The following is a 26,968-nucleotide window of genomic DNA, read 5'->3' on the forward strand; positions in this document are numbered from 1 at the left end:
AGAGTTTGTGAGTCACCTACAGAGGAATGGACATGAGCACTCATTCAAAAGAAGAAAAACAGTTACCGACCTTTCCATAACTGTCATTCTGTGAGAGCTGATGCACATTCCCATTCCACAACCTACCCTCCTTTCCCTCTCTGAGTCTTTCTTAGAAAGGAACAGACAAGGGTCAGAGGCAGTATGGTCCTCTATTGAGGCCAATCACACTACTCGGACAGGTGCTGCTGAGGGGGAAATCTCCAACTGTGCGCACACACCTACAATGGAATGGAAATTTGCAGTTATGGAAAGATAGGTAACCATTTTTTCCCAAGAACAACTGCCTCCTAAGTGTCTTGTGGGAGATTTGAAAATGCATTCCGGGAATTGGGGGAAGAAGTTAAACTTCTATTATTCTCCCAGGAACAAATTATTTCCAAATCCTTTTCATGAAATGGAGGTGAGATAACCAAGAGGCAAGAATAACTCAGTTTCTCACAAATTATAGTTGTGCAATTGAATACAGAATAAGTTTAGTTACAGCCATACTTTTCAAACCACAAGTTTACTAGGGTTCATGCAACTGGGTAATGTAACTAGGTGTTTTGTAAAGCAAAATGGTGCTTTTGTGATGTAAACTCAAGTGCCTGAGCAGGGTTAGAAAGCAACACTGATCTGTTCAAGTCGCTTTACTGTAAGATTGTACAGCAGTAGTAAAATCAAGGAGGATCTAAGGTATTCTAGGTTTCCTGCTTTCCCTCAATGTGAGAAGCAAAGGTCTACCTCACCATTGTGCTGGCAAAGTGCTAAATGTTATGGGGTGGGAAATGCCAAAAGATTTGGCAAGGTTGAAAATACTTGGTTTAGAAACAAGTGTTGTTGGTGTTTAATAGACCAACCACTACCTCTTCCTCACAACACTCAAGCTAGGAACGGAGATTTAAGATAACTGGATTGCGTAGCTAGGTTTTGCTAGCTTGTGAAGTTCTTGAGAAGCTCAGGGTGAAACATGTATCAGCACAAAATATTCTTTTCCTTAAAGGAAAACTGTAGTACATGGATAAAAGATCGTTCTAAATACTTTCTAGCAATCTCCCTGTATCAGTACCATGCCTGGGCTCAGTTGCCATTTTCATAGTACATGCATTTCCCTGCAGGAACTGAAGACAGTAGGACTGAGACAGGGCAAGTTTGTATGTGCCAAGAAGTGAGTGCCTTAAATCAATTTTTTCACCAGACCCATTTGCCCTTCCCTGGGCCATTAAGAAGCAGAGGGCTTCATCCCTCGAAGACGTGAAAAGCCTCATGCTTCTCACAAGCTTCCGCCAACATAGCAGCCGGCCTTTCGGCAAGGTCTCCCAGCTCTCGTCTTATTCTTTCTGCTCTTTTAGTGTCGCCACCTCCTCCCTCAGCAACCAGCAGCAGGGGACATAGGGGTCAGCAGTTGGACAGGCCAATGCGAGATGGTCATAGCTAGTCTATAGTAGAAATATGAGCATGGGTCATGTCTTCCAGGACAATAAACTCTCCCTGATCCTGCTCCAAGGCATTCTAGTGGCTGCTAAGCCCACTTGAGAACATCACCATTAGCCAGTATCACAATCTCTGGTCTGATTTCCATTACATACAAATGGGGTCTGCTTGGCAGCAGACGGTCAAGACTGTGTTCCCATTTGACTACTTCGTTTAGGTAAAACAAATTTACCTAAACAAAGAATAATGTTAGTGGATTTTCCTCTTTTAGTTTTTTTAAACTTCAGAGGCTAAAAAAAAGCATCCTGATGAATTTCTAGTTGAGTGGTTTCTCAACCAGGAGTATATGTACCGAGCTCTTTGAGGAGGTTCATCAACTCATGTAGATGTTTACCTAGTTTTACAACAGGCTACATAAAAAGCACTAGCGAAGTCAGTACAAACTAAAATTTCATCCAGACAATGACTTGTGTATACTGCTCTATATATTATACACTGAAATGTAGCTCCTTCTGGGAGTTCAAAATACTCTGGCAGATCACCACAAGGGAGTCTCTTCCCCCAAATGTGTCCAGGGCCACTGAAATGTAAGTACAATATTTGTATTCCGATTCTATAATTATATGGTAAAAATGAGACAGTAAGCCGTTTTTTGGTAACAGTGTGGCTGTGACACTATTTTTATGTCTCATTTTGTAAGCAGGTAACTTAAGTGAGGTGAACCTTGGGGGTACGCATGACAAATCAGACTCCTGAAAGGGGTACAGTAGTCTGGAAAGGTTGAGAGCCACTGCTCTGGTTGATTCTAGGCAGAACAAGTTGCAAGAGCTCTCTTGTGCATATACTCTATTCCTGAGAGGAGGCAAGGAGATCTCCTAGACTAAGTGGGTTCTCCAGACTCTGAATGCTTTAGGCAGGACAGCCATTGCTCAGCCACAAGCCCTAATGTTGCCCTTTGTCACCTACATGCAGAGCTCACATCTGTTCATAGCTTATGTTCTAAAACTAACAAATCTAAACCAAGGCACAGCCCTGTGGAAGGTGGTTTAAGATGCACCCTATGCAGGAGTCAGTCACATGTCATATCAGAGGCAGTGACTGATGCTTGAAAGCAGATGATTCTTGTTTTGAAGAGGCCCAATCTGGTCTAATTTTAGATATTGAGTAGGAGTGAGGCTGTGTGTCTGGATACATGCCACCTTGACAATGCCTAGTTTTTACATCTGTGTCATGGCAATAGCTACTGGTATCAGGTGGAGATTTTTTTTAATATATAAATAATAAAAATTAACACTGCAGTCCAGTGGGTTGGGCATTGAAGTGGGACTTGAGAGAGCTGAATTCTCTACACAGCTATTTAGCTGACTTGCTGTGTGACCTTGAACAAGTCTCTGCCTCCTTTTCCAGTTCCAGGCTTTGCTCACCTACTCTATTTAGTCCGTAAGCCTTTTGGATGAGAGACCCGTGCATTTCTTGCATGCTCACATGGTTCTAGTGCTTTCAATTCTTGCTTCTATTTTTCTGAGGGCTTCCGTTAATACAACCATCCAAAAAAGTCACAAGCCTGCACCTATAATAATATAGGCTCTAAGAACTTGTCAGTAGTTTGATGGGAAACTTTGGATGCTCATATGTATCGCTGGCTGTATGTTGTGTGATCAAGTAATAAAAGCCCTATTGTAATGTTTAGGTGCCAAGAGAACACAATTAAGGTTAATTCTGCATTTCCTGCCCCTAGTGCAATTATTGCCAACTGTGTAACTTTTCATATAATAGGTATTCATAAGAAACAAAAGTATTCCTAGTTAAAAACACTAGGTACTAAGGCCTGGTCTACATGTAAAACTTAAGTTGACCTAGCTACTTCTCTCAGGACTATGAAAATTTCACAACTTGTACATCTACAAGAACTCCCACTGCAGGTGCAGCTAGGTTGAAGAAAGAATTCTTCTGTCAACCTAGCTATTGCCTCTTGAGGGGGTGGATTCACCACAGCAGTGGAAAACCCCCTTCATCACTGTAGCAAGTGTCTACACTACCAAGCTACAGCTGTGCTGCTGTAAGGCTGTGTCTACACTACAAGCCGCAAGTCAGCTTCATTCCATTTCAGAATGTTACTCTGCTCTTCTTGATGAGGGATATAAACAGCTATGATCATCATAGGGTGTTAAAGAGATGTTGAAGTTGTGACCGTTTAAATGCTAACATCATTAAACAAGTAGCCAAAATACAACTACCCAGCTGGTATCTTAGAAATGTAATTATAAATGGACAGCTGGGGCTGTTACTGGCTTTGACTCAGAGGGCTCATTCAGAAGAAAACTCTAAACCAAAACCAGACCCAGCTGTCCTGTGACAGCTCCTGGGAATCAAGGAATTAAAGGATTTTTCAAAATATAATTTACTGTGATTTTTACTCAATATAGCATTCAAGTCACTTCATTTGGCATATGATAGGGCCAGAACACAACACATACAAGGCAAGTAGCACTCCTCTATCTCCCCTTCAGAATACATAAATATAGCAAATTCTCACAACCAGAGCTGTAACTTGTATCTCTGCACGTTATCAGATAAATGGAGGACTGGCTCTAGCAAGTTGGGTTTTGTTTAAAAAAAAAAAAACAAAAAAAAAAAACCCTATATAAACCAGTCATTTTAAGGTAAGTTTGTCTGAGACTTTGCCTTGCAGAGGTGAGAGGGTGAAGTGGTTAATTAGTCAGGTTATTTAGAGCTAACAGGATAGGAAAGAATATTATTAAAACTATAGACCAAACTTAAACTTTTGGTTTCCTTATCTCAGAATTTCTCTATTCTTTATAGTAAGAAAATCTGTACTGATCGGCCTCTTAGAATTCAGATGGATAAGCTATCACACAACAAAACAGTAGCTTTAGAAATTATACCAGCTGTCTGTCTAATCACAGTTGCAGTGCTAAAGAGGATTGGAAAGCCCATATGTTAATAGAAGGCAGCCAATGAAGAGGGGCTTGGGGAAGGTAAGCATCACTATAATGCTCCTCTTTGAAGGAACATGAAATTTGCAATAAAAGTTGCATTCTAAAGGGAATTTTTTGAAAAGCCATTATAGCAGCACAAACCAGCCTACTGTGAAAAGAGACAGAATACTAGGTAGGGCTCAAGAGCATGCATATTTCAAATGTGTTTTCTGCTCACACCCATCCACATTCTAGGTTTCAGCCATGACACCTCTCTGCCCCTATTAAGACCTTTTAAGAAAAAAAATTAGATGAATTGCAAAGCTGGAATATTGGTGAAATGTTTCCTATAGTCTTGCTTTTACCTGACCGGTTTCTCCCCTACTACTACTACCCAGTCTAAGATAATGACTGTTTGAGTTTGGTGGATCAATCATCACTGAATGTACCACACACTCGCACTTAGCAGACACTAAACTATCACAAATCTCCCCACCTTCCATCCCAAGTGGAAGTTTTCTTTGACCTTATTTTCAAAGGACATATAGCACAGCAAATGTAGGAGTAAAATAAAAATAAACTTCAAATAATTCTTCTCCCAGCAGAGGAAAGGAGAAAGGACCACTGACTGATACTAGTCACAATGCTTAAAGTGCCACAAGAAGGCATTCAGATACAATAGTGACCCCGATCCCCTGCCAACACTTACACAGATACTTAATTTTTTAAGTCAGTGGGACTACACATCTGCTTAACCTCACTATTGTGAGTAAGTGTTGGCACAATTGAGGCATATAAAAACCTGAATAATACAGAGTCAGTTCTGACAAACTCTTTTCATATATACACAAGGTGAAGGCACTTCCATGCCCAGCAAAGCTGATTTTTTTTTTTTTTTTAAACTGATGGACTTTTTGAAATGTATGAGAGAAGAGCAATTCATGCTATTACTCTTACTAAACAGCAGAGGTCTGTTCCGTTCAACTTCCCAGAATTTCAGAATACTAAAAAACAAAAAAAACCCTCTACATCTAGTCTCCCTGGAAGATTGAAATATATCTCAGCAAGCAGAGGTACTCTTACTTATGTAATATTCCATGAGCAGAATGAACTTGGCTGACAGGTCACATTTTAATTAGACTATAGGACTTTATTAAGTTTCAGTAAAGAGAAGTCAAGTAATATTAAAATAGCAAAGATGCACTTGCAATAATGCCCATTATGAACTTTAACTGAGTTGATAAACTCAGGAGCATAGGAATTGAAATAAAAAGGAAATTAATTTGAAATGTAGGCCACTGTGCATTGCTAAATCAACATATTTTACTCTTCACATATGCCTATTCCTTCAGAGAGAGAGAGAGAGACGGAAGAAAGGAAAATGTGTTGATTAATAACAAGCAGCCATTGCTTGAAGCAAGACTGGAAATAAACTAGCATTCTGTGACTGGTTTCTTAGGATGTATTCTCTCCTCTTGATTGGTTTGGATTACTGCCAGAGTTAATGAAAGTCATCTGCCCTTGTTCAGAGGCAACTGTGGCCAGAATTTTCAAACCAGGGTGCCTACAAGTCAAATGGAGTATCCTATGAAGTTAATGGAAGCCAAAGGAGCACAGCTTTTAAAGATCAGATTTCTTTTATTCAGGACCCTAGCTTTGGACACCCAGGTTTGTAAGTGTTAGTCTCTCTGCCTAGAAGTCTATAGTTCCACATTTAATGTACTGTAAGCACTTTTTTTTTTTTTTTTTTTAAAGTAAACAGTACTTTTACATTTTTATAGTTAAAATGAAGCATGGCTGAGGCTGTTTCCTCCACACTAATCCATTGTGTAAAAATAAATGCTCCCTTTCTAGATTACCAACAAGACAAAAAAACTTGATGTGCGCAGGAACCCCCGCTACTGAACGAAGGAACGACGGCCTAAGCAGTATTTCAGACTACATCTGTTCAGAACCACCCAACCGCCACTGCAGCAGATTCATGGTTCCAGTTCACTGAATTCATTCTTGTTGAAGCCTTAGTTGAAAGTCCCTGGGTCAACGTAAGGGTAAGCAAGGAACTCTCCCAGTTTATTGCCTTCTGCATCATAATGGAGCATTCGAAAACAAACATCACAGAAGAAACAGGGGTCCTCTGGAGCGAGACTGTCCTCATTAGTCACCCACCTGCAGGTTTTAAAACACGTTTCACTTTAAACTGAAACATTTGATGTGTATAGGATACACCCCCATCAAAATCTTATTCTTAGATTCATTACATTCAACACCTGTACATGCAGTGAAATATGAAAGATATAATAACCCACTGGGGTGAGTCTTATCCTTGCCATCTTACTCCATTTCCCTACAGAGGCAGCTCCTTCTCAAACCTGTTTGCCAAGAACCACATTCCCTTAATCACAGCCACAAACTTGCTGCTGCAGCAACATCTAGCAGGGGCTGTGTCCTTACTTGTTCTGTGAAGCTCTCTGCAAGCTTTTGGGTACTCAAATTATAATAGGGAGCTCCTGTTCATTGCCGGGCAACTTAAGTAACAAATTCAAACTGCCTGGGGAGGGGGAGGAATGTAGATATACAATAGCTTGCCCGATTATGCAAACTGCTTGAGCAACAACCAGATCTGTTCAGAGAATTGGGAATCAACTGAGTGGGGAGAGACACTTCGTTAGAAACAGAGGTTGAGATCATTGGGATTGACACTGCCATCCAAAGTCTAGTGCTTTTCCTCACGGTCATTAGAATGCATTTTTTAAGTTCATGTTCTAAGTTCTCTTACTTACTGTTGTCTCTTAGCAGACGAGTGGGAGTTTTAAATATATGTTAATTTAAGATCTTGCATTGTTTTTGATGCAGTTTAGTCACTTATGACATTTTGTTTCCACATGTGCATCTACATATACAGGGACACAATATTTTCCTTTCAATCATAGTCTTGAATGAAGCAGGAGAGACTGGGTTAAACAGGGAGGGTGCTGATAACTTCACCTCTATTGAGAAGTATAGAGCATCAATACAGCTGTCAAGATGAGGAATGGTGGATGTGCAGTGAAATAATATATAGTAGCACTTAGAGAACTTAAAGATCAAGACACCCGCACCCAGTGCCCTGAGGTATTATATAAACATAGTATAAACCCTGAATGTAGATGGACTGCACTAATGCAATGATTTGCAAAAGAGAAGGTAATCTGTACTGTTACCAGTCACTATTTGCACCAGTGCAGCACATCTACACTAGGGGCATTGCACTAGTGAACTACAGCTGCATAGATAGACTGGTGCAAATATTTGCATTGTAGACAAGGCCTTTGCTACTCATTAAAAAACCAGTGACTGAAGATGCTATCCAACACAGATTAGAATGTGCAGAGATGTCCAGCCAAAGCTGCTCTGGTCAGCCATGGCTCAGAATCTCCCCATTTAATCTTAGTGCTTAATCCTGGTTTTAAATTTAATGCAGTTAGAGACCATCACCTCTGGTAATGCATTCCCCACCCTGTCTTTCCCTGACGTTGAACCTTTGGCTCCACTTCCCCTTATGGTCCGACGACTCAGATGGATTATTGCCACTTCTGATGGCATCCAGGGGACTGGCTAAGAATGCCAAGATGGGCTGTCCCAACAGCATTCTGCCTGATTATCTTTAGTGATTCTATGACAAACTACTGAAGATAAAGGAGCACACTCCATGTATCAGACTGGGATAAGGGGCATGAACTACCACTTAGAGAAAGCGGCCAAAACTTGGTTTTGAAGTAACCTAGCCAAAACTCCATGAAACACTGAGATGTCGTATCTAGCCTGTGGAAATCGGTTTACTTTCCCAATACAGAGATTTCTACCATGTCTGCAGATGGGCTTTTCCTAAGACCAGATGAATAGGATGTAAAGTACTGCAGGGGACAGAGTTCTCTCACAGTTCTAACTAGAATAAACAGTTAGCAAAGCCTGGATTAGCACAAATGGCCACAGATGTATTTTTCTGCACATAGAGCCTAAAGAGACAATGCTGGGGGGGAGGAAAGAGAGAGAGGAGGAGAGAGAACCCATTAAACTGTTGAGGAAGAGAAGCTATATTTTTTTGTCTTTTTAACCTTTAAAATGATTGCACTGAGATACTTAAAGCAGCATAGTAAAATCAGGGTGTTAGTAGAGGAATAGAAGTAAAGCTATCTATACTTTAAGGAAGACACCGTTTTTTTAAACAGATACAACACATGGACTCCTGAAAAAGAGACAGTGCTTTTGTCTTGTTATAATCATTGTTTTCATCTAGCATTTTGCTCTATCAGTAAAATTTACTGAGACAATAAATGCTATAAAACCCCTGAAATAAATAGATCTGGCTTCTGTGCTCATATTCTAAGTGTCAAAACGTAAGAGCTATCTAGAGGTTTGCCACCCTGAAGATTTCCACTCTTTTGGTTGTCCTACAAGAGATTCCCCTATCGTTCAATAGTCTGTAGGATGGGCACGACAGTGACATTCTTCAGAAAATGAGACTTAATAATCAAGGATTTGCTTATAACAAAAAAGTGTGTTGTGCCTGGCTAATAATTTGAATTAGTTCTATATGGACATAAACACCTGGAGTACAAGGAGAGAGGATGTTGATTTAAAAAAAAATACTGTATTAAAAAAAGACACCTGTTAACAGAAAGATTTCTGTTAACAGAAGTCTTAAATGCATGAAGAAACCAAGCTAACCAAATAGCACTGGTCACTTACCTGGCTGTATACATTTTGCATACAAAGCATTTTCTAGTCCATAACCAATGCTTCTTGATTAGCAAGGGATACAGGGTTCTGTCCAGGCAGTCATCCTGATGAACAAGCCTGGCACAGAGAGGAACAGAATAAGGGCTTGGCTACATTTCATCATTTTATTGTATCTGAATACCATCATGGACAATCAGGTTAGAGGACAATGCTGACCAGGAAAAGTCACATTCAGAGTTGTGGAACACAGACACAAATCTTAAGACATGAATACTAGTCGCATCATATCACAGAGTCACTAGTATGGTCAGTGGTAAAGCCGATCTCTATTAGAGATGTAAAGCCCTATCCTGGGAGATGTCAAGCGCCACCTACGAGACGCTCAGTGCAAACCCGAGGTATAGCAGGCTTAAGGGAACAAACACTTTTTGGCTTCCTCTATAAGTGAGAGAACTGAAGGAGTGTTCCCAGCTGCCATGCATTGAGCATTCCTACTGAGGACTAACAGGAATGCTCACCAACTCATGGGAGACACTGAGCATCTTGCAGGAGCAGGTTGTTAACAAAAAGCAAAGGAGTGCAGGACATGGGCCAATCCCATATTAGTTTTATGGCTGCTTTACTACACGATGTTCTCTCGTTTCCCTTCTATCTCCTTTCTTGCTGCAGAGGATTAGGTACATACAGAATAAAACCTTTTTACTAAGCCAATTCTGCATAAAAATTACACTATTATACTCTAGAAATTATTCTACTTCAGCTTTCTGAAGTAGTGTTGATAGTGGTGTTTATCAAGCACTCTCTGACATCAGGCTTTGTAAGAGAGAATGCAAAGCACTTATAGTAACTGCATGAGCACTCCCAAATAGTAATAATTTACCTTATGTCTGTGATGATAATGATATGCTCACAATCTCCTTGGTGACAGAAGAGGTATGGAAAACCAATTTTGATGGACAAGTCATTAAACGTGTAGTCCTCCATTTTAGCAGTCTGAAGGTTCCCATAGCCTCGATCATGAGATTCTGACCACTCAATAATTGTTCTGAAATTTCATGGACAGACAATAATTAGGATTGCTATATTAGAAGCTGAAAATGTATTAAAAAGTTATCTATGCACCTTGTATTTTAGGTGTGTCTGAAACTCTTCATCAGGGCACTGATTACAAAAGAAGTTACCAACATTTCTTACATTAGTGCGTAGGGATTTGTTGATTAACACATTTTCACTGAGTTATACACTGTGCCTTGAGACTGCCCGGAATCCAATGCCAATAATTTTTCTAAAGAAATCCAAGCTGAGGACTTTCCTCGATATGCATGGAAGTCATGTGTTTTGTGGCATGCTAAGCCTCAATCACCTTTTGCATTAATTTCTGAACTCAGCTCAAATGTATTTATTTATTGGATTTTTTAGAACATGCTCATCGCTATGAGGTGTTCCACTACCACAAGTACCTCACACTTCTCTGAGCTAGGAAAGTATGAGCATCCTAATTTTGTGAGCAGAGAGTGAGGCACAGAGATTATGCGTCTTGCCCAACATTGCACAGTAAAGCTGTGGCACTGTAAGGAACCGAATCAAGCTCTGAGGATTTCTATACTGCCCACCATAACAGCTCAGCTCCTGACAAAGGCCATACATCCTTCATATAAATATGTATTGATGGTTTAATTCAGTAAGTTTTCAAAATTGAACCACAGTTTGAAATGGTCTCAAAGACACCTCCCATCCCAGCCACCACAGCTCAGCCCCATCTTCTTTCTCAGGATGATCACATAACTTCTCTCTGCCAACTCTGGGAAGAACTTGTGTAGAAAGTATTCAATGTATGCTCAGTAATGGGAGGAAGAGACGAGTGGTTGTTGGCTTCACAAAAATAGCACATTTTTAATTTGTAGTCTAGCTGACCATTGCTCCTCCTCCTCTTTTTTTTTTTTTTTTTTTTTTTTGAGATGCCCTTTAACAGTCTTTGGGCTTGTCTACATGGCACCATAGTAGGCTCTACATGGGCATAAAATATAGAGCACTCCAATTGCCCCACATAGATAGTGTTGGCATAAACTGAAAGTTAGCTAATGCACACTGACGTAGTCCTGTTTGAAATGGGATTACATCAGTGCACACCTTTGAGTTTTCACTAGCAGGGTCTACATGGGGCAGGCAAAGCGCTCTACAATTCATACTACGGCACTGTGTAGACAACCCCTTTGTAAATAGTCAGGGAATTTTAAAGTCTAGTCCAGGCAAAACTGCAGCTGCCAATCATTTTCCCTTCATAGAACCCATTCCCAAGAAATAAATGGGCCCAGCTCACACAGAGGAAGCAGTTTTAAGATCTTCAGGAAGATCAGTTCAGTGCTGGGGATGGTTATGGAAGGGGAGATAGAAAAAACCCTAATTTAAGAGGGAGAGAAAAGGTGAGCATAAAGAATAAGGGAGGCAAGGAGGATAAGCTTTAAAATGTACTAATGGGGGTGGGGGGTATTTTAGCTTCACACAGGCATTCAATGTTCCTGTTCCTAGAAACATCACACTGCAGCAGCAGAATCAGTCAAGTTTCTCTTCTCTTCCCTAAGGATCTCCTCCCACTGAGGGACTGTATATACTGTACCTGCTCAGATCTCTGCACTCTGGGTGCCTTTTATCATTGTAAAAAACGCCTTCAAAATAAAAGAAAGCAGATTTGTAGAGATCCTTGGACAGAGAGAGAGAGAGAGAGAAAGACAACATTAGTACTACAAAAGATAGATTAAACAATAGAAGCCTTGCAAAATGAAGCTTATTTGTGGTGCACTTTATGTACTTACATTATAGTTGTTGGTATCATTCTGTCAGTTTTTAAGCAGAGCTCCTCACTGGGGAGTTCGGCTTCAATATTGATGTCACAATATGGCTTGTTGCATAGTCACTGGCTACAGTGTGTGATTTTTGAAAACAATACAGAACTAAAAATTAAGGGAGAGTTACTCTGTTGATGGCAGACTGATCATGGTGATACATTATCTACTGAATCATCTTTCTTATCTTATTATCTCCCCATTCTGCTATTCACAGATTTCTAAAAACCCATGAGCAGCATTTGCAGAATTTAGGCACAACTCTGCAAGTGCTAAAAACTAGCCAGGTCAGAGCAGGCTGTGCCACAAGACAAGTCATCAACTCTATTGCAATCCTGCACCAAAACATAAATTAAAGGAGGCCATGTGGCAACAGTTACTACTCACACCTCCATAAAACAAGACAGACGTGCTGTTCTGGAAGGTAAAATCATCCCCTTTTGGATGCTCTGAAGAGATCCAGCATCCCTCAAAATGCTCTCTTAATTACACAGTTTGTCACACAGACAGGCCATTTGTACCACATATTTTCTCACAGAGGATAATTAATGTTTTATGCCATTCATATCAGCATTAACGGGGCTCACAGAATTCTGCATCACCAGGAATTACTGAAGCTAGCCAATGAGTATCCACTATTTATGCAACAAGTTCTGTGACAAGGCTGTGTAAATTAACTCTTATATCAAAGAGTGAGCTCCTCTGCTAAACTCTTTCATATCAACTAGGAAGGAACAAATAAAAAAAAGAGGAAAAAATGATTTGGCAAAATAACCATGTGTTATTCTGTTAATCAGCTGCGCTTTACAATACCCTGAGAGCTGTACACGTGGACAGGCTAAAATTAGCAGCAAGTAGTATTTATATGAATAGAAAATACAGTCAAATCATAAAGCATTTTTTTTATTATGGGTTTGAGAACTTAAAACAATAGAAAGGAGACAAAAGGAAATAGATTAACCTCACAAATATATAGCTTAAAGTCAGTGAAGAGCCTGCACAAGGGCACTCTCTCTCTATAGAGATGTTTATATGTACACCTCTACCCTGATATTAACGCAGGTTTGCATACAACGCGGTAAAGCTCTGACATGCTGCTCTGAGCAGCGTGTTAAGGGTGCTGGGCCAGGCCATGGCCAAGGGGTTGGATAAGAGGCAGAGGGTCTTGGGGGTGGTCATGGGCTCCCCACCCTGCCAGCATCCAGGAGGCAGGAGCTGTGGGGCGACGCTTTTGAGGGCCCTGTAGTCCAGGAGTGGCCCTGGGGATTAGCGGGGGGCCAGCAGCAGCCTGCTCTGCTTCCCTTGCCCAGGCCCCAGCCATGTCGCTTGGGGGAAGGGATCCCCCCAGCACTCACTGGCAGTGGTGGAAGCAGAGCAGCCCAGTCCCAGCCCGCTCCACTCAACCAGCTCCCAGCTGCGGTGCTCCATTTCCCACCGCAGATAAGTAGGGGGGGCGTCCTTTCCCCAAGCTCCACGCACTCACCTGTGGCGGGAAGCGGAGCACCACAGCTGGAATGTGGCAGAGTGGAGCGGGCTGGGGCCTCGTCGCTCTGCTTCCCGCCGCAGGTGAGTGTGGAGGACGTCCTTTCCCCAGCCTCCCCACGCTCACCAACAGTGGGAAGCGGAGCGCCGCGTTTGGGAGGTGGCGGAGTGGAGTGGGCTGGGGCCGGGCTGCTCTGCTTCCCACCGCTGCCGGTGAGCGCCTGTCAGGGGGTGTGGATAGGGGTTGGAGCAGTCAGGGGACAGGGAGAAGGGGCGTTGGGTCCTGGGGGTGATTAGGGATGGCGAGGGTCTCTGGAGGAGGCGATCAGGGAATAAGGAACAGGGAGGGCCAAAGCAAGTTCAGTACAACACAGTCTCACCTATAACATAGTGAGATTTTTTGTCTCCCGAGGACCGCGTTATATCGGGGTAGAGGTGTATAACTAAGGAACAGCGGGAACCACTGCATAAATAAGGCAGATGCCAATTTCCCCTTAGGAACATCCCACAGTAAAGTATAGATTACTTTTTGGAGAAGCTGGAGTTATTTTTTAAATAATCATTTAAGTGGGGACAGAGAAAGATAGTTTATTTACATTTAAAACTTATCTATTCATTCTCAGACGAATACCTTTTTAATTTACAAAGGTAAAATTCTGTAAAGAAAGCAGAAGGCTGCTTTGGGATGTTAGCTGGACTCTATATGGAAACATATTTTAAGAATGTAGCTCTTCAAATAATTTTGTTGTGGTTCAGGAATGTTTTACATGTTACATGTGTAATTGTACATAGATATAAAATACAATAATGTATGCATACTTTGTGTGTATATGAATGTGTTAACTGTAATTTTAAGAAGTCACAATAAGTGCAGAGTGTGTGTTTTTTTCCATATTTTAATTGCCAAGTAAAACAGAAGAGCCGATGTCTCACTCTGACAAGCATCTGGTAAATAACTTTAGCTGTAATGGTTATGTTCTAGTGCTCAGAAACATGTGAGGTATTTCATAGACCCTAGTAATAGTTAAACACTCATTTTTTATCTTTAGAGCATTCTGAAATTTATACTAATGCATCTTCTAGCCATGCATCGCAAAAAGCATTCTGAAAAGGTCAGTAAATCTCTCTCAGATTACAGATGGATCCTGGTATTAAATATGGCCTCCCACCATGATATCTGGATACTCACAGAATTATGTAATCCAACTATACCGTTACATTTCACTGTTGGTGGGGGAAATAAACAAACCAAGCACAAACACATACACCTTCATCTCTTTACATTAGATGATTGTACCTTGCTAATGTGCTCTGGTGCCTGGTCAGGGTGGCTGCTGAACTCACCACCTATCTGAAGGTCGCTGACACAGGAAATGGAGTCTCTGAGCTCAGTGAGTTTTTGACTGCCCAACACAAGCACTGTCTGATAAGGTTTGTGATCTTTATGCTACAAAAGAAACAGTGAGCAGCCTTCAATTAATAACAGGGCCAGAATGTCTTTACCACCAGCACGCTACAGAATGCCTAACTGGGGTCATTAGCAGCACAAGGCCTAACTAACTCCTCCCCATAAAAGGCTGACATCAGCTTTCTACAGCCCCTGTAAATCTGCCACTAGTTTTTAGAGCAAAGGAACTAATTTGAAACACACACCCTAAGGCCACGTCCAGACTAGGGTATTAAAATCGATTTTAGATACGCAACTTCAGCTACGTGAATAACGTAGCTGAAGTCGAATTTCTAAAATCGAGGTACTCACCCGTCCAGACGGCGCGGCATCGATGTCCGCGGCTCACCGTGTCGATTCCGGAACTTCGTTCGGGTTGATGGAGTTCCGGAATCGATGTAAGCGCGCTTGGGGATCGATACATCGCGTCCAGACTAGATGCGATATATCGATCCCCGAGCAATCGATTTTAACCCGCCGATGCTGCGGGTTAGTCTGGACGTGGGCTAAGCTTTTCATTATTGCAAGTAACTAGAGCTGCCAACCCTCCAGGATTGTCCTGGAGTCTCCAGGAATTAAAGATTAATCTTTAATTAAAGATTGTCACGTGATGAAATCTCCAGGAATTCATCCAACCAAAGTTGGCAACCCTACAAGTAATCTAAGTACAACTTGGCCAGCCCCACAGAAAGTATGTTAGCTCTAAATGCTACACATTCTGATCTGCAGTAAAACTACGAAGTTACTACTGAATCATTAAGAAAAAAAAAGACTAACTTTTACAACTACCACCTTGAATCACAGAAAGCCAGTCTATGGCAGCCTTTGAGTGTGATTTATGGTATACTTATACCAGGTCTAGGACCCCCAATTTGGATAAATGGTAGTAACACCTACAGGCTAACTGAGAAATAAGAACGCTCAGTCTTGTGTACCATCTTACTCTGTGTATGATCCTACTGATTTCAGTGAGACTGCTTGTGGAGTGAGATACTATTCAAGGTGGGAAAATGTATCAGACTCTGACCCAAAGAATTTTTAATACCAACCTTCTGAAATATGACGGGATAGAAGATGTTCAGAGTTAGGAAAAGTTCTCCTTCCTCAATTAGATTTGCTGGATCTTTTGGCCTCTTTCCAGTTGCATGAGACTCCTAGGAAGATAAAATGTTAATACATATGTCCAAGTGCATTCTACTGCAAATTGTACAATGGTCCAGAAACTAAACATGGGAGAAGTGTCCGAAAACAAAAGACTCTTGCTAATGACGTACATGATTTGAGGCCTCTTTACTCAATCCAAATGTCAAGCAAATCCAAGCCAAGAATTCAGCCCCACCATGTCTCTTATTCTCAGGCACTACTTCCTATAGTACAAACTAGCATGTTCTGGATATGAGCTGAAAGCATTTTTGTTAAGCTCTTTCCTTAAGATGAAACCCCAGCTGTCAAACAGAACAAGGGAGGTAATTTCTTCTCTTTCTAACAACTAGTCTCCCCAAACAGTTGGGGAGCATTGCGCCAAATGAAAACAGACTTCTGGCTGAAAAAGGATTTCACTGCAATCTGGCCACCACAAAGTGGTCTTTAGCTTTAATAGCGGAGATGCTTTCTGCTGCTGCAGCCCTGTGCAGAGATAAGTGCTAGTCCTTGAAGTACAAGCTAATTGGACTATCACTGGAATCTCTTTTGCTAATGTAAACAAAACTCAGACTATCTAGTATGTTTTACCTTCAATAATAAATTCCATTGGAACTACTGACATTGCCATATTAGAGCATCAGTTGCCGTACATATGCCTTCTTTTTAAAGAGCTTGGCTCGCAAGACTGCTGAGTAGCTCCCATTGTTTTCTAGAAAATATCTGTGCCAGCTCATTACCCCCAATTTGTTTTTAATTTGTTTTTTATTTATACTACACAATGTTAACACACACACACACACAGGACAAGGTGATGCAGCAATGTTAACTGCATGTAAGTGCAGGAGGGCCACACAGGGCAATTCCTAGCTCTCATAATGTTTGGTGTTTTTCCTTGTATAATCAATTGATTCCAGGAGCTGGAAATTTAGGATAATTTCACCTTTCATTTTAAAAAGTTTGTCCATTATGGTTGTGGATATTTTTGTTTTAAATTAAAGATGAGGTCATGACACCATCCCATGACTCCTGAGCTCTAGGCATTGTCTATAGTGCAGTCGTTCTCAAACTTTTGTACTGGTGACCCCTTTCACATAACAAGCTTCTGAGTGCAACCCCTCCCCCTCTTTAAATATATAAAAAGTGTTTTTAATTTATAACACCATTATAAATGCTGGAGGCAAAGTGGGGTTTGGGGTGGAGGCTGACACGAGGTAATTACATGGGGGGTTGCGAGCTGACTCCCTGAGGGGTCCCGACCCCCAGTTTGAGAACCCCTGCTATAGTGCCTATGCCTTAATCGTATTATGTCTGTACAGCACCCAGCACACTGGGGCTCCCATATAAAACAGTAACCATGTTATCATCATCATCATCATATTATGATAATGCAGGAGTCAGCAACCTTTCAGAAGAGGTGTGCCGAGTCTTCATTTATTCACTTTGATTTAAGGTTTTACATGCTAGTCATACATTTTAATGTTTTTAGAAGGGCTCTTTCTATAAATCTATATATAACTAAATTATTGTTGTATGTAAAATAAATAAGGTTTTTAAAATGGTTAAGAAGCGTAATTTAAAATTAAATTAAAATGCAGAGCCCCCTGGACCAGTGACCAGGACCCGGGCAGTGTGAGTGCCACTAAAAATCAGCTTGCGTGCCGCCTTCAGCACACGTGCCATAGGTTGCCTATCCCTGTGATAATGCTTAGAAGCCTCAGCCAAGTTTGGAATCTCATTGTGTTAGGGACTCTACAAACACAGTGAGAGATAGTCCATGCCCCAAAAGTGTTGCAGTGTGGGCTACCCACTTATAGGAGCATATGTCATCTTAGTCAGTCATTGTTTGCAAACTCATAGTACAACAAACAGTGTAAATGATATAGTTGGCTTCACCAGCAAATCAAAAACACAAAGCAAAGGAAGTCCTTGAGAGCGGTTTTCTTGACAGGGTTCAATTGTCTTGACAGTCTGGGAGGAGAAGAGGGGAAAATCTTACCATTTCATAAATAAATGTTTCTTGTCTGCAAGTGCGATCTACAATTATGGTTTCTTCTCGCCTCTCCAGGGCCTTCTTTCTAATTCTTGATAGGGTAGAGGGCAACAGGAGAGAGAGAGAAGGCAAAATGGCATTATAAAGCCTGCTGTTTAGCGTAACTAGGTAGATTTTAAAACGACATGGGAACTGCAATGCTGGTTTAAAATGGAACAGCCTAAACACTTCCAGAGAGATGAGGCTTGGCCAACTGGTCAATTGACCAGCTGAATAACATCAAGTGACCAATCAGTTGGCCACCTGTTATTTGACCATGGTCAAATATTGTCAAATATTCCAGAAACAATGTTCTGATGTAGGCAGGAGCCTCTCTTTTTTATTACATCATGGTGTCGTAAGCCTACATAAATGTCTTGATTACTCACTTGGCTTTATGCTAATGCCACCTGTTCAGAAAAACTAATTGAAAGTTGAGCATCTAGATTGGCTGAAATCTTCTAGAACAAACATTGTATGTATGTATGTTTATTTTTATATATCAAACCATCAACGTATTTGGCAGTTTACAAAGAACATTAAATAGATTAAAATCCAGGGTGGAAGCCTGGAAGGGACTTAGGCGTTGCAATGCTGAGCGTTACAGTACCTAACTTTCAAACACCTGGAAAATCAAAACACCAACACTGTGGTCCACAAGGCCAAGTTAAGTACCTAGGGTCCCTATACTATAAAAGGGAAGAGGGAGGTACTTATGAATGCGATCCACAAAAGCCAGCATACTAGGCAGGGAGCCACCAAAGCTAGCTGAAGAGCAATGCTGACAACAGGGGCATGTACTAAGCCCCCAACCTCTTGGAGTTAGGCACCTAAATCCAGGCTGCAAGGAGATACCTACCTCTCCTAGTGATCCAAGAATGGGAACCTGCTGCCTCGAGTTAGGTGACTCTAGATGCCTAACATATTTCCTGAACCAGTGAATTAGTTAGGCAGCTGCCTCGTTCCACGCAAAACAGCTGGAGGAAGAAGAGGTTGTGCATTCACTTGGGATGCAAGAGACCCAGATTCAATTCCCCACCCACCCCCTCTGCCATAGGGAGAGAAAGGATTTGAATAAAAGGTCTCACATCTCTTAAGATGCTTTAACCACTGGGCTATAGAATATTCTGATGTGGAAGCACTCTTAGCCCACGTCCACACTACAGGGTAAAATCGATTTTATTAAAATCGATTTTATAAAGCAGGCTTTATAAAATCGATTTTGCGCGTCCACACTAGGGCTACTTACATCGATGTTGAGCGTCCATGTTCCCTGGCGTCCATCTTTTCCCTGAGCGTTGCACTCTGGGTACCTATCCCACAGTTCCTGCACGGGTCCCTGCCCTTTGGAATTATGGGTTACTAGCCCAGTGCATGATGGGATCAAAGTCCCCGTCCTGGTTGGTTCTGGGTACAGCCCCCCCCCCCCTTCCTGTAAACGGCACACAGTCAGTTCGCGCTGTTTTTACTGGCTGCAGTGAGGGAAACGCCATTTTGCAGCAAGCATGGATCCAGGTCTGCTCTTGTCCTTGATCGCGAATGCTGTAAATAATTCACGCATTCTCGTTCTATCACTGCTGACCCATGATGCAGAAATGCAAGAGAGAATGCTTGAATGCGGGGATGACAGCGATGACGAACTGGAGAACGAGTTTTCTGACTCCCCGGGCCCCTGCACGTTGGAGCTCCTGACGGTTATGGGTGAGGTTCTACCCGTTCCGCGCCGCTTCTGGGCACGGGAAACAAGCACTGACTGGTGGGACCGCATAGTCCTGCAGGTGTGGGACGATTCGCAGTGGCTGCGGAACTTTCGCATGCGTAAGAGCACTTTCTTTGAACTTTGTGACTCGCTTTCTCCTGTCCTGAAGCGGCATAATACCAGGATGAGACCAGCCCTCACAGTGGAAAAGCGAGTGGCAATAGCCATATGGAAGCTTGCAACGCCAGACAGCTACCGGTCAGTCGGGAATCAATTTGGAGTGGGCAAATCTACTGTGGGGGCTGCTGTGCTGGAAGTATCCAAAGCAATCATTAAGCTGCTGCTTCGAAAGGTTGTGACTCTGGGAAACGTGCAGGCCATTGTGGATGGCTTTGCTGCAATGGGATTCCCTAACTGTGGGGGGGCCATAGATGGAACCCACATACCTATTTTGGCACCGGAACACCAGGGTGCCCAGTACATTAACCGCAAGGGGTACTTTTCGATGGTTCTGCAAGCCCTGGTGGATCACAAGGGACGTTTCACCAACATCCACGTGGGATGGCCAGGAAGGGTTCACGACGCACGTGTCTTCAGGAGCACTACATTGTTTAAACGGCTGCAGCAAGGGACCTACTTCCCTGATCAGAGAATAACAGTTGGAGATGTCCAAATGCCTATAGTTATCCTTGGGGACCCAGCCTACCCCTTGATGCCCTGGCTAATGAAGCCATACACAGGCAGCCTTGACAGTGCTCAGGAGTTGTTTAATTACAGGCTGAGCAAGTGCAGAATGGTGGTAGAATGTGCATTTGGCAGGCTTAAGGCGAGATGGCGAACGCTTCTTACTCGCTCAGATCTTAGCCAAACCAATATCCCCTTTGTCATTGCTGCTTGCTGTGTGCTCCACAATCTCTGTGAGAGCAAGGGGGAGGCCTTTATAGCGGGGTGGGAGACTGAGGTAAACCACCTGGCCGCTGATTATGCGCAGCCGGACACCAGGGCAATTAGAAGATCTCACCAGGATGCTGTGCGCATCAGAGAAGCACTGAAAAGTAGCTTCCTCATGGGCCAGGGTACAGTTTGAATGCTGATTTTCCTTTCAATTGATTGCTGCCCTCCCCGTCTATGCAGTGTTGCTGCTGCAAGATACTTTGCCTGCAGCATTCCTCAATTGCTTGCTTAGGTTACTTGCGAGAGCTGTCCATTGGAAAACATATAATTCTGTATTTCCCAATTATTACCTACCTCCACCATTAGCTGCTTCCGTCTGCTGCTAGGCACAGTACCTGCAACCTTCCTTAACTGCTTTTTTATTGAAAATAAAGTTACTACTATTTGTTACAAGAATTGTGTTCTTTATTTAAAATCAGACCCTTTCATCAATCAAGCATCATGCTTGTTGTTACAATACTGTGCATGAAATTTCATAACTCAGCGTTCTATGGGGGACGGAGCGAGGGAGGTTTGGAGGAAGGGGGAGGGAGGTTTGAAAGAAGAAAGTGCATCAGAGAAGACAGAAAAAGAATTCTCATGGACCAGGTTACGGTATGGCTGCTTTCTTTGTTTTCCCTTTATTACCCATATCCCCAATTGTCAAATCCTGATGCTGATAACTAGCTTCCGTGCAGCTTTCCAAAGCTGCTTGCTTTAGTTCATTACCAAACTACAGTCACACTGCCTTAATAGCATGACCTGAGAGTAAGAATAGGCAAAGGTGCCATGGGAGAAGTTTGGATCATTAGAGGAGGGAAAAAAACAGGACACAAAGGGCTTTTCAATCTAATGAAAGCCTTCTGGTTGGAGTGTCCGCAGCAGTGGAGGGGGCTGGTGCAGAGAGCCTTCCCCCACGCGTTCTTACACGCCTGGTTCTGGAAGGTGTGGGACAGGGTGAGTACTGAGGGAGGTTATACACGGGCTGTAGGGGCATTCTGAAACCACGGAGCTCTTGCAGCATATCGCGGAGGATGTCAGTCTGATCACGAAGAAGATCCAGAGTTGCTGCTCGCCAGCGCTGATCTTCCTGCCACCTGACATCATTTTTGGCGTCCCTCCTGTCTTCGCGTTGACTGGCAGCCTCCCTGTACTTTGCGACCAGTTGCTTCCAGTCTCCCTGCAGAGCTCTATCTGTACGGGTTACTGCCATAATTTCGCTGAACATGTCCTCACGCGTCCTCCTTTTCCTCAGTCTTCTTATGATACCCCCCCCACGTAGATGAGAAGCGAGAGGGAGGCTGGAGAAATGTGCAGCTGTGTGTGGGGGGGTGGGGTTTGGAAAGAGTGATAAAAGAATCATAAGAGACACATTTCACACAACCATGCATACAGTCTTTCTCCTCACTGACCTGTGCCTGTTACCGAACCTTGAACATTTTACTTTACCACAAGGTCACCTTAGGATTCCTTTAATACTTATTGCTTGTGGCTGAGGACAGAGAGTTCTGCTCAGACGCAGGTCAGGGGAGCACACAGACCGTGCCCGGAGAAAATGGTAAGTTAATAATGGCTAGTAATCCCTGTAGTAGATTGTACTGGTAATCAAGCTACTCTCCTTCCCCGGTTTGCTCTCGCGTTCCCTGAACAAGCAGGTCTCCTTGCCTGCGGTTTGCTCGGTGGTTCGGGGAACGCGAGAGCAAACCGCGGCGAAGCTACTCTCCTTCCCCGGTTTGCTCTCGCGTTCCCTGAACAAGCAGGTCTCCTTGCCTGCGGTTTGCTCAGTGGTTCGGGGAACGCGAGAGCAAACCGCGGCGAAGCTGGTCTCCTTCCCTGCTTTGCTCTCGCGTTCCCTGAACAAGCAGGTCTCCTTGCCTGCGGTTTGCTCGGTGGTTCGGGGAACGCGAGAGCAAACCGCGGCGAAGCTACTCTCCTTCCCCGGTTTGCTCTCGCGTTCCCTGAACAAGCAGGTCTCCTTGCCTGCGGTTTGCTCAGTGGTTCGGGGAACGCGAGAGCAAACCGCGGCGAAGCTGGTCTCCTTCCCTGCTTTGCTCTCGCGTTCCCTGAACAAGCAGGTCTCCTTGCCTGCGGTTTGCTCGGTGGTTCGGGGAACGCGAGAGCAAACCGCGGCGAAGCTACTCTCCTTCCCCGGTTTGCTCTCGCGTTCCCTGAACAAGCAGGTCTCCTTGCCTGCGGTTTGCTCAGTGGTTCGGGGAACGCGAGAGCAAACCGCGGCGAAGCTGGTCTCCTTCCCTGCTTTGCTCTCGCGTTCCCTGAACAAGCAGGTCTCCTTGCCTGCGGTTTGCTCGGTGGTTCGGGGAACGCGAGAGCAAACCGCGGCGAAGCTACTCTCCTTCCCCGGTTTGCTCTCGCGTTCCCCCAACAAGCAGGATGAATCCGCCCTGTTACAATGGAGACTTTTCTAAAAACCACCTCATGGGTCACTGTTTTAGGAAAGGTTTTTAATCTACTTGGTCAGTGACTCTAAGTACAGGTAGTGATTTGAAGCACCCAGTAAAAAAGGCTTACATTAAACCGAAGCTTTTAGTAAAAAAAATTACTCTCACCAGAGGACGGTCCCTCAGCTTCATTTTCTGGAGTACTGCCTTGAGATGGCTGGCAGGGAACCTCAGTAAGGGTGAGGAAAAGATCCTGGCTGTTTGGGGGGATAAAATGCTCTGTGCTCTCTGCTGGAGCCTCCTCCTCTTGGTCCTCATCATACTGATCATCGCCATCAAATAAATCTTCCGTAGTTGCAGGAATCACGACACCCACCTCTGAATCAACAGACAAGGGGGGGTTCGTCGTTGCGCTGTTCCCCAATATCGCGTTAAGCTCGTCGTAGAACCGGCATGTTTTGGGGGCAGAGCCTGACCTGCCCTTTGCTGCTTTGGTCTTCTGATACGCCTGTCTGAGCTCTTTCACTTTCACTCGGCACTGTAACGAGTCCCTGGTATGTCCCCTCTCCCGCATGGCATTAGAAATTTTTTCAAAGGTTTTCTCATTTCGTCTGCTCGAGCGCAGTTCTGAAAGCACTGACTCTTCTCCCCATACAGCTATCAGATCGAGTAACTCCTGTGTGCTCCATGCTGGAGCTCTTTTCCTATTTTCAGGAGACTGCATTCTTCTCTCTGCTGCTGAGAGCTCCACGCTGTGCAAGCAGGAAATGGAATTTCAAACTTCCCGGGGCTTTTCCTGTTTACCTGGCCAGCAGAAGAGTACCTTTACCTGTGTAGAGCGGCCACTAGAGCACTGTGGGATACGTCCCGGAGGCCATTAACTTCGATGGCCGTCCACACTATCATAAAATCGATTTTAAAAAATCGATTTTGGGGTTACTCCTCTCGTTTTGATGGAGTTCCAAAATCGATTTTAGGGACCCTTAAAATCGATTTTATGCACTCTGTAGTGTGGACGGTTACAGCTTTAAATAGATTTAGAGCTCTTAAAATCGATTTAAAGCTCTAGTCTGGACCTGGCCTGAGTCTCCCCTGTTGAAACTGTTCCACTGTGGATAAATAATGAAAGAATGACTGGAGCAGGGGGACTGGATGCCAGGTCTCACCCCTCCCAGGTGGGTGCCCTAACCATTGGGCTACAGAGTCACTCTCTCTCTCATAGTTATAGAAATCCAAACTACTTCTGTTAAGTCTCATTTAAACAAGAATATAAAGTGAAGTGTAAAATAAAAAGTAGTATAATAAATTCCTTTCAAAGTATACTTGTAAATCCCTTCCTAGAAGAAACTACAAATCTCAGGTACGGCATAATACTGTTGCCCTGCAATATTCCAGTTTGAAGTAGAAAATGATGGAATCTGGTACTTTCTTTGATGCAATTGTGAAAGTAGAATGAATTATATTGTAAAAATAAGAATGGATTAAAGAAATGTGTATGTACCTTTAAGCAGAAATAAGAATTGTTGAAATACAGGTGCCAGGAAAAGAAACATTAGGCATAAACAAGGCTGCTAATGGCAAAACATTAACAGAAGATCAATAATAGTTAGTAAGGAAATAAGATATGCATGCCTAGACCAGGTAAACTTATCAGATTCTGCTTCCTTTGTTATCTTGTTAAGTGCTCGCCCTTTTATTTGTATAAATAAGATAGTTTGTGTCTTGCATGGTGCTCTCATTATCTGGGTGTTATTAGCAGAGCGCTGTGCTAGTAAAACAGAGTGGTCTGACAAACTGTGAGTCCTGAGTCTAATTTTGACACAATCCTATTTATTTCCAAGGAATGTACAAAGTCGTGTGTCTGAAATCAGGAGGAACCAAGAACAAATGAAGCAGTCTCTTAGTGTACAGCCCCAGGCCTCAACACCAGACCCAAAAGCTGTCTCTAGCTTTTTCAAGGTCACACTGTGCTTATAGGCTGCTGGTTGGCTTGTTTTTAACCTCTATCCACCAGGCCCACTTTCTGATCTGAGTCTTTTGCCTTCGCTTATGCGCCCCTCAGCAAAACCACTCAGTCCAAAGCTTCTGGGTGGGTTCACAACCCCCTTTTGTTTTACTTGGTGGATTTCTGATTAACTCAGTCTCTCTGTTATGTTAATTGAAGGATGCATTCACATCCAATCTCAAAGAGGTATTAACACCGCATAACAAGGTTTCACTGAGCTCATAACAGTATTAAATATACCTGTTCACATAGTTAATATTAACACACATTAATTTTCATTATATGTGCATGTCTATTTGCCTGCAGGCTTTTCCAGATGTGTTATTTTCAGTAGCAAGACCCTCACCCCCAACACTAATTCTAACTTTAAGCCACAGATGGCATTTTCTTTTTTCTAGACAGGCAAAAAGAATGTCAAGTACCATCAATGAATCAAGGCGTGTGTTGGCCAAGCGTGGGATAATTTAATCAAGGTTTAAACTGGACCAGAAGTGCTGGGTTTGTTACTACCACATGATGGCATTTTAGCAATTTAGGGCTCAGAGTGTTGTGATCTGGTTACCACCCAGGAACTGCTTCTTTGGACATAGCAACATAACTATCCTATTACCAGGGATCAGCATGCCTCAGACCCACCTCGCACTCTGGGGAAATCTCTCTCCCACCTTTGTGTCAGTTCCATTTTATTATTCATATTTAACTTCCTGTTTCCTGAGCATTTGATATTCCTAAAATCTCATGCTTCAGGCTTCAGCTGGTCACCTGCAGGAGTCAGAAAGGGACTGATTATCCCTCAACCCCCACTGTAGGTGTGGTTGGTTTGTTTTTTTCTCTCTATAGAATTAGAGATGGCCGCAGTTGTCGATGGAACCCTGGACGGAATAAGCCAGTACTCTGAAGTGGTACTGAGGATTTTCTCTTCGTTGCTTGGTTGGCTGGCTCTTGCTCACACACTCAGGCTCTAACTGGTGAGACTGGCAATGACCTTGGGGTTTTTTGCCTGCAGAGTGGGGTGTAGATCTCTTGACAAGGTCACCTGGGAGTAGCTCATTGAATTTCCTGTCATTGAAGGGTCCTCAGGCAACGTCACACCTCAGTCTCCCCATTCTGTTTATGGTACACAATAATTTAGCCTCCTGAGGCCCATAATATTTTGGTCTAATTTTAGCAGTTAGGTTTAGTGTGTGGTTGCTGGGTGGTGTTGATGGCCTGTGATTTGCAGAAAGTCAGTCTAGATAATGTGGTGGTCCTTTCTGGTCTCATACTCTTAGCATCTCTAAAAGTCCAAAAGCATCTGGTGTTAAAGCTCAGCAGCCATATCAGAATCTCGTGTACTATAACTGATAGTCTTTATTAAATGAGATCCTTCAATGCAGATGGCATGAAAAAATCTCTATTTTTTTGCTCCAGAATTTTTTAAAGCACATAAAGCAGTGGGTTGGTGCAACCTACGCTCCCCAAAGATGGTTTCCAGATCTTTAATGTATTACTAGAAACTGCCCAGCAGATATACCATTGCCTGAATGACACACACATTATGATACTATAGCAGTTAAAGAATTTATCTTATCCAGGTTCTGATAATGGCATCAAAATCCAACATACCGAAGAGTTACTAGGCTGCTGTCTTCAGAAATAATCTCTGGATCTTCTTCTTTATCAGGGGACTTTAACATGTCAGTACTGTAAATAAGAATAGCTGTTATATATTTTTTCATTCTTCTTTCATAATTAAAAATCAATTAAGCTATTCAACAAAAAATATATACAGGCATTCCTCGACTTTACGACGTTCGGCTTACGACAAACAGCACTAACGGCATTTCTGAATTGACACCCTGATTCGACTTACAACAATTGGTTTTGACTTTACGA

At 42.9% G+C, this 26,968-nt stretch overlaps 1 protein-coding gene across 1 annotated transcript in view; it reads right to left on the minus strand.

Annotated features, from left to right (window-relative positions):
- Nucleotides 1–3,850: 3,850 nt before the first annotated feature.
- SNAPC3 (small nuclear RNA activating complex polypeptide 3) overlaps nt 3,851–26,968 on the minus strand; it is a 38,281-nt gene continuing 15,163 nt past the window's right edge. Inside the window, exons 2-9 of the mRNA XM_050944211.1 lie at nt 26,699–26,776; nt 18,025–18,109; nt 15,935–16,039; nt 14,736–14,885; nt 11,731–11,813; nt 9,994–10,158; nt 9,123–9,230; nt 3,851–6,560 (exon numbers count right to left, since the gene is read on the minus strand). Of these exons, the coding sequence (XP_050800168.1) occupies nt 6,413–6,560; nt 9,123–9,230; nt 9,994–10,158; nt 11,731–11,813; nt 14,736–14,885; nt 15,935–16,039; nt 18,025–18,109; nt 26,699–26,776 (922 nt within the window). The 3' untranslated portion in view covers nt 3,851–6,412. The remainder of the gene's footprint in view (nt 6,561–9,122; nt 9,231–9,993; nt 10,159–11,730; nt 11,814–14,735; nt 14,886–15,934; nt 16,040–18,024; nt 18,110–26,698; nt 26,777–26,968) is intronic.

The sequence above is a fragment of the Gopherus flavomarginatus genome, chromosome 3 (genome assembly GCF_025201925.1).
Source record: "Gopherus flavomarginatus isolate rGopFla2 chromosome 3, rGopFla2.mat.asm, whole genome shotgun sequence".
Taxonomy (NCBI): domain Eukaryota; kingdom Metazoa; phylum Chordata; order Testudines; family Testudinidae; genus Gopherus; species Gopherus flavomarginatus.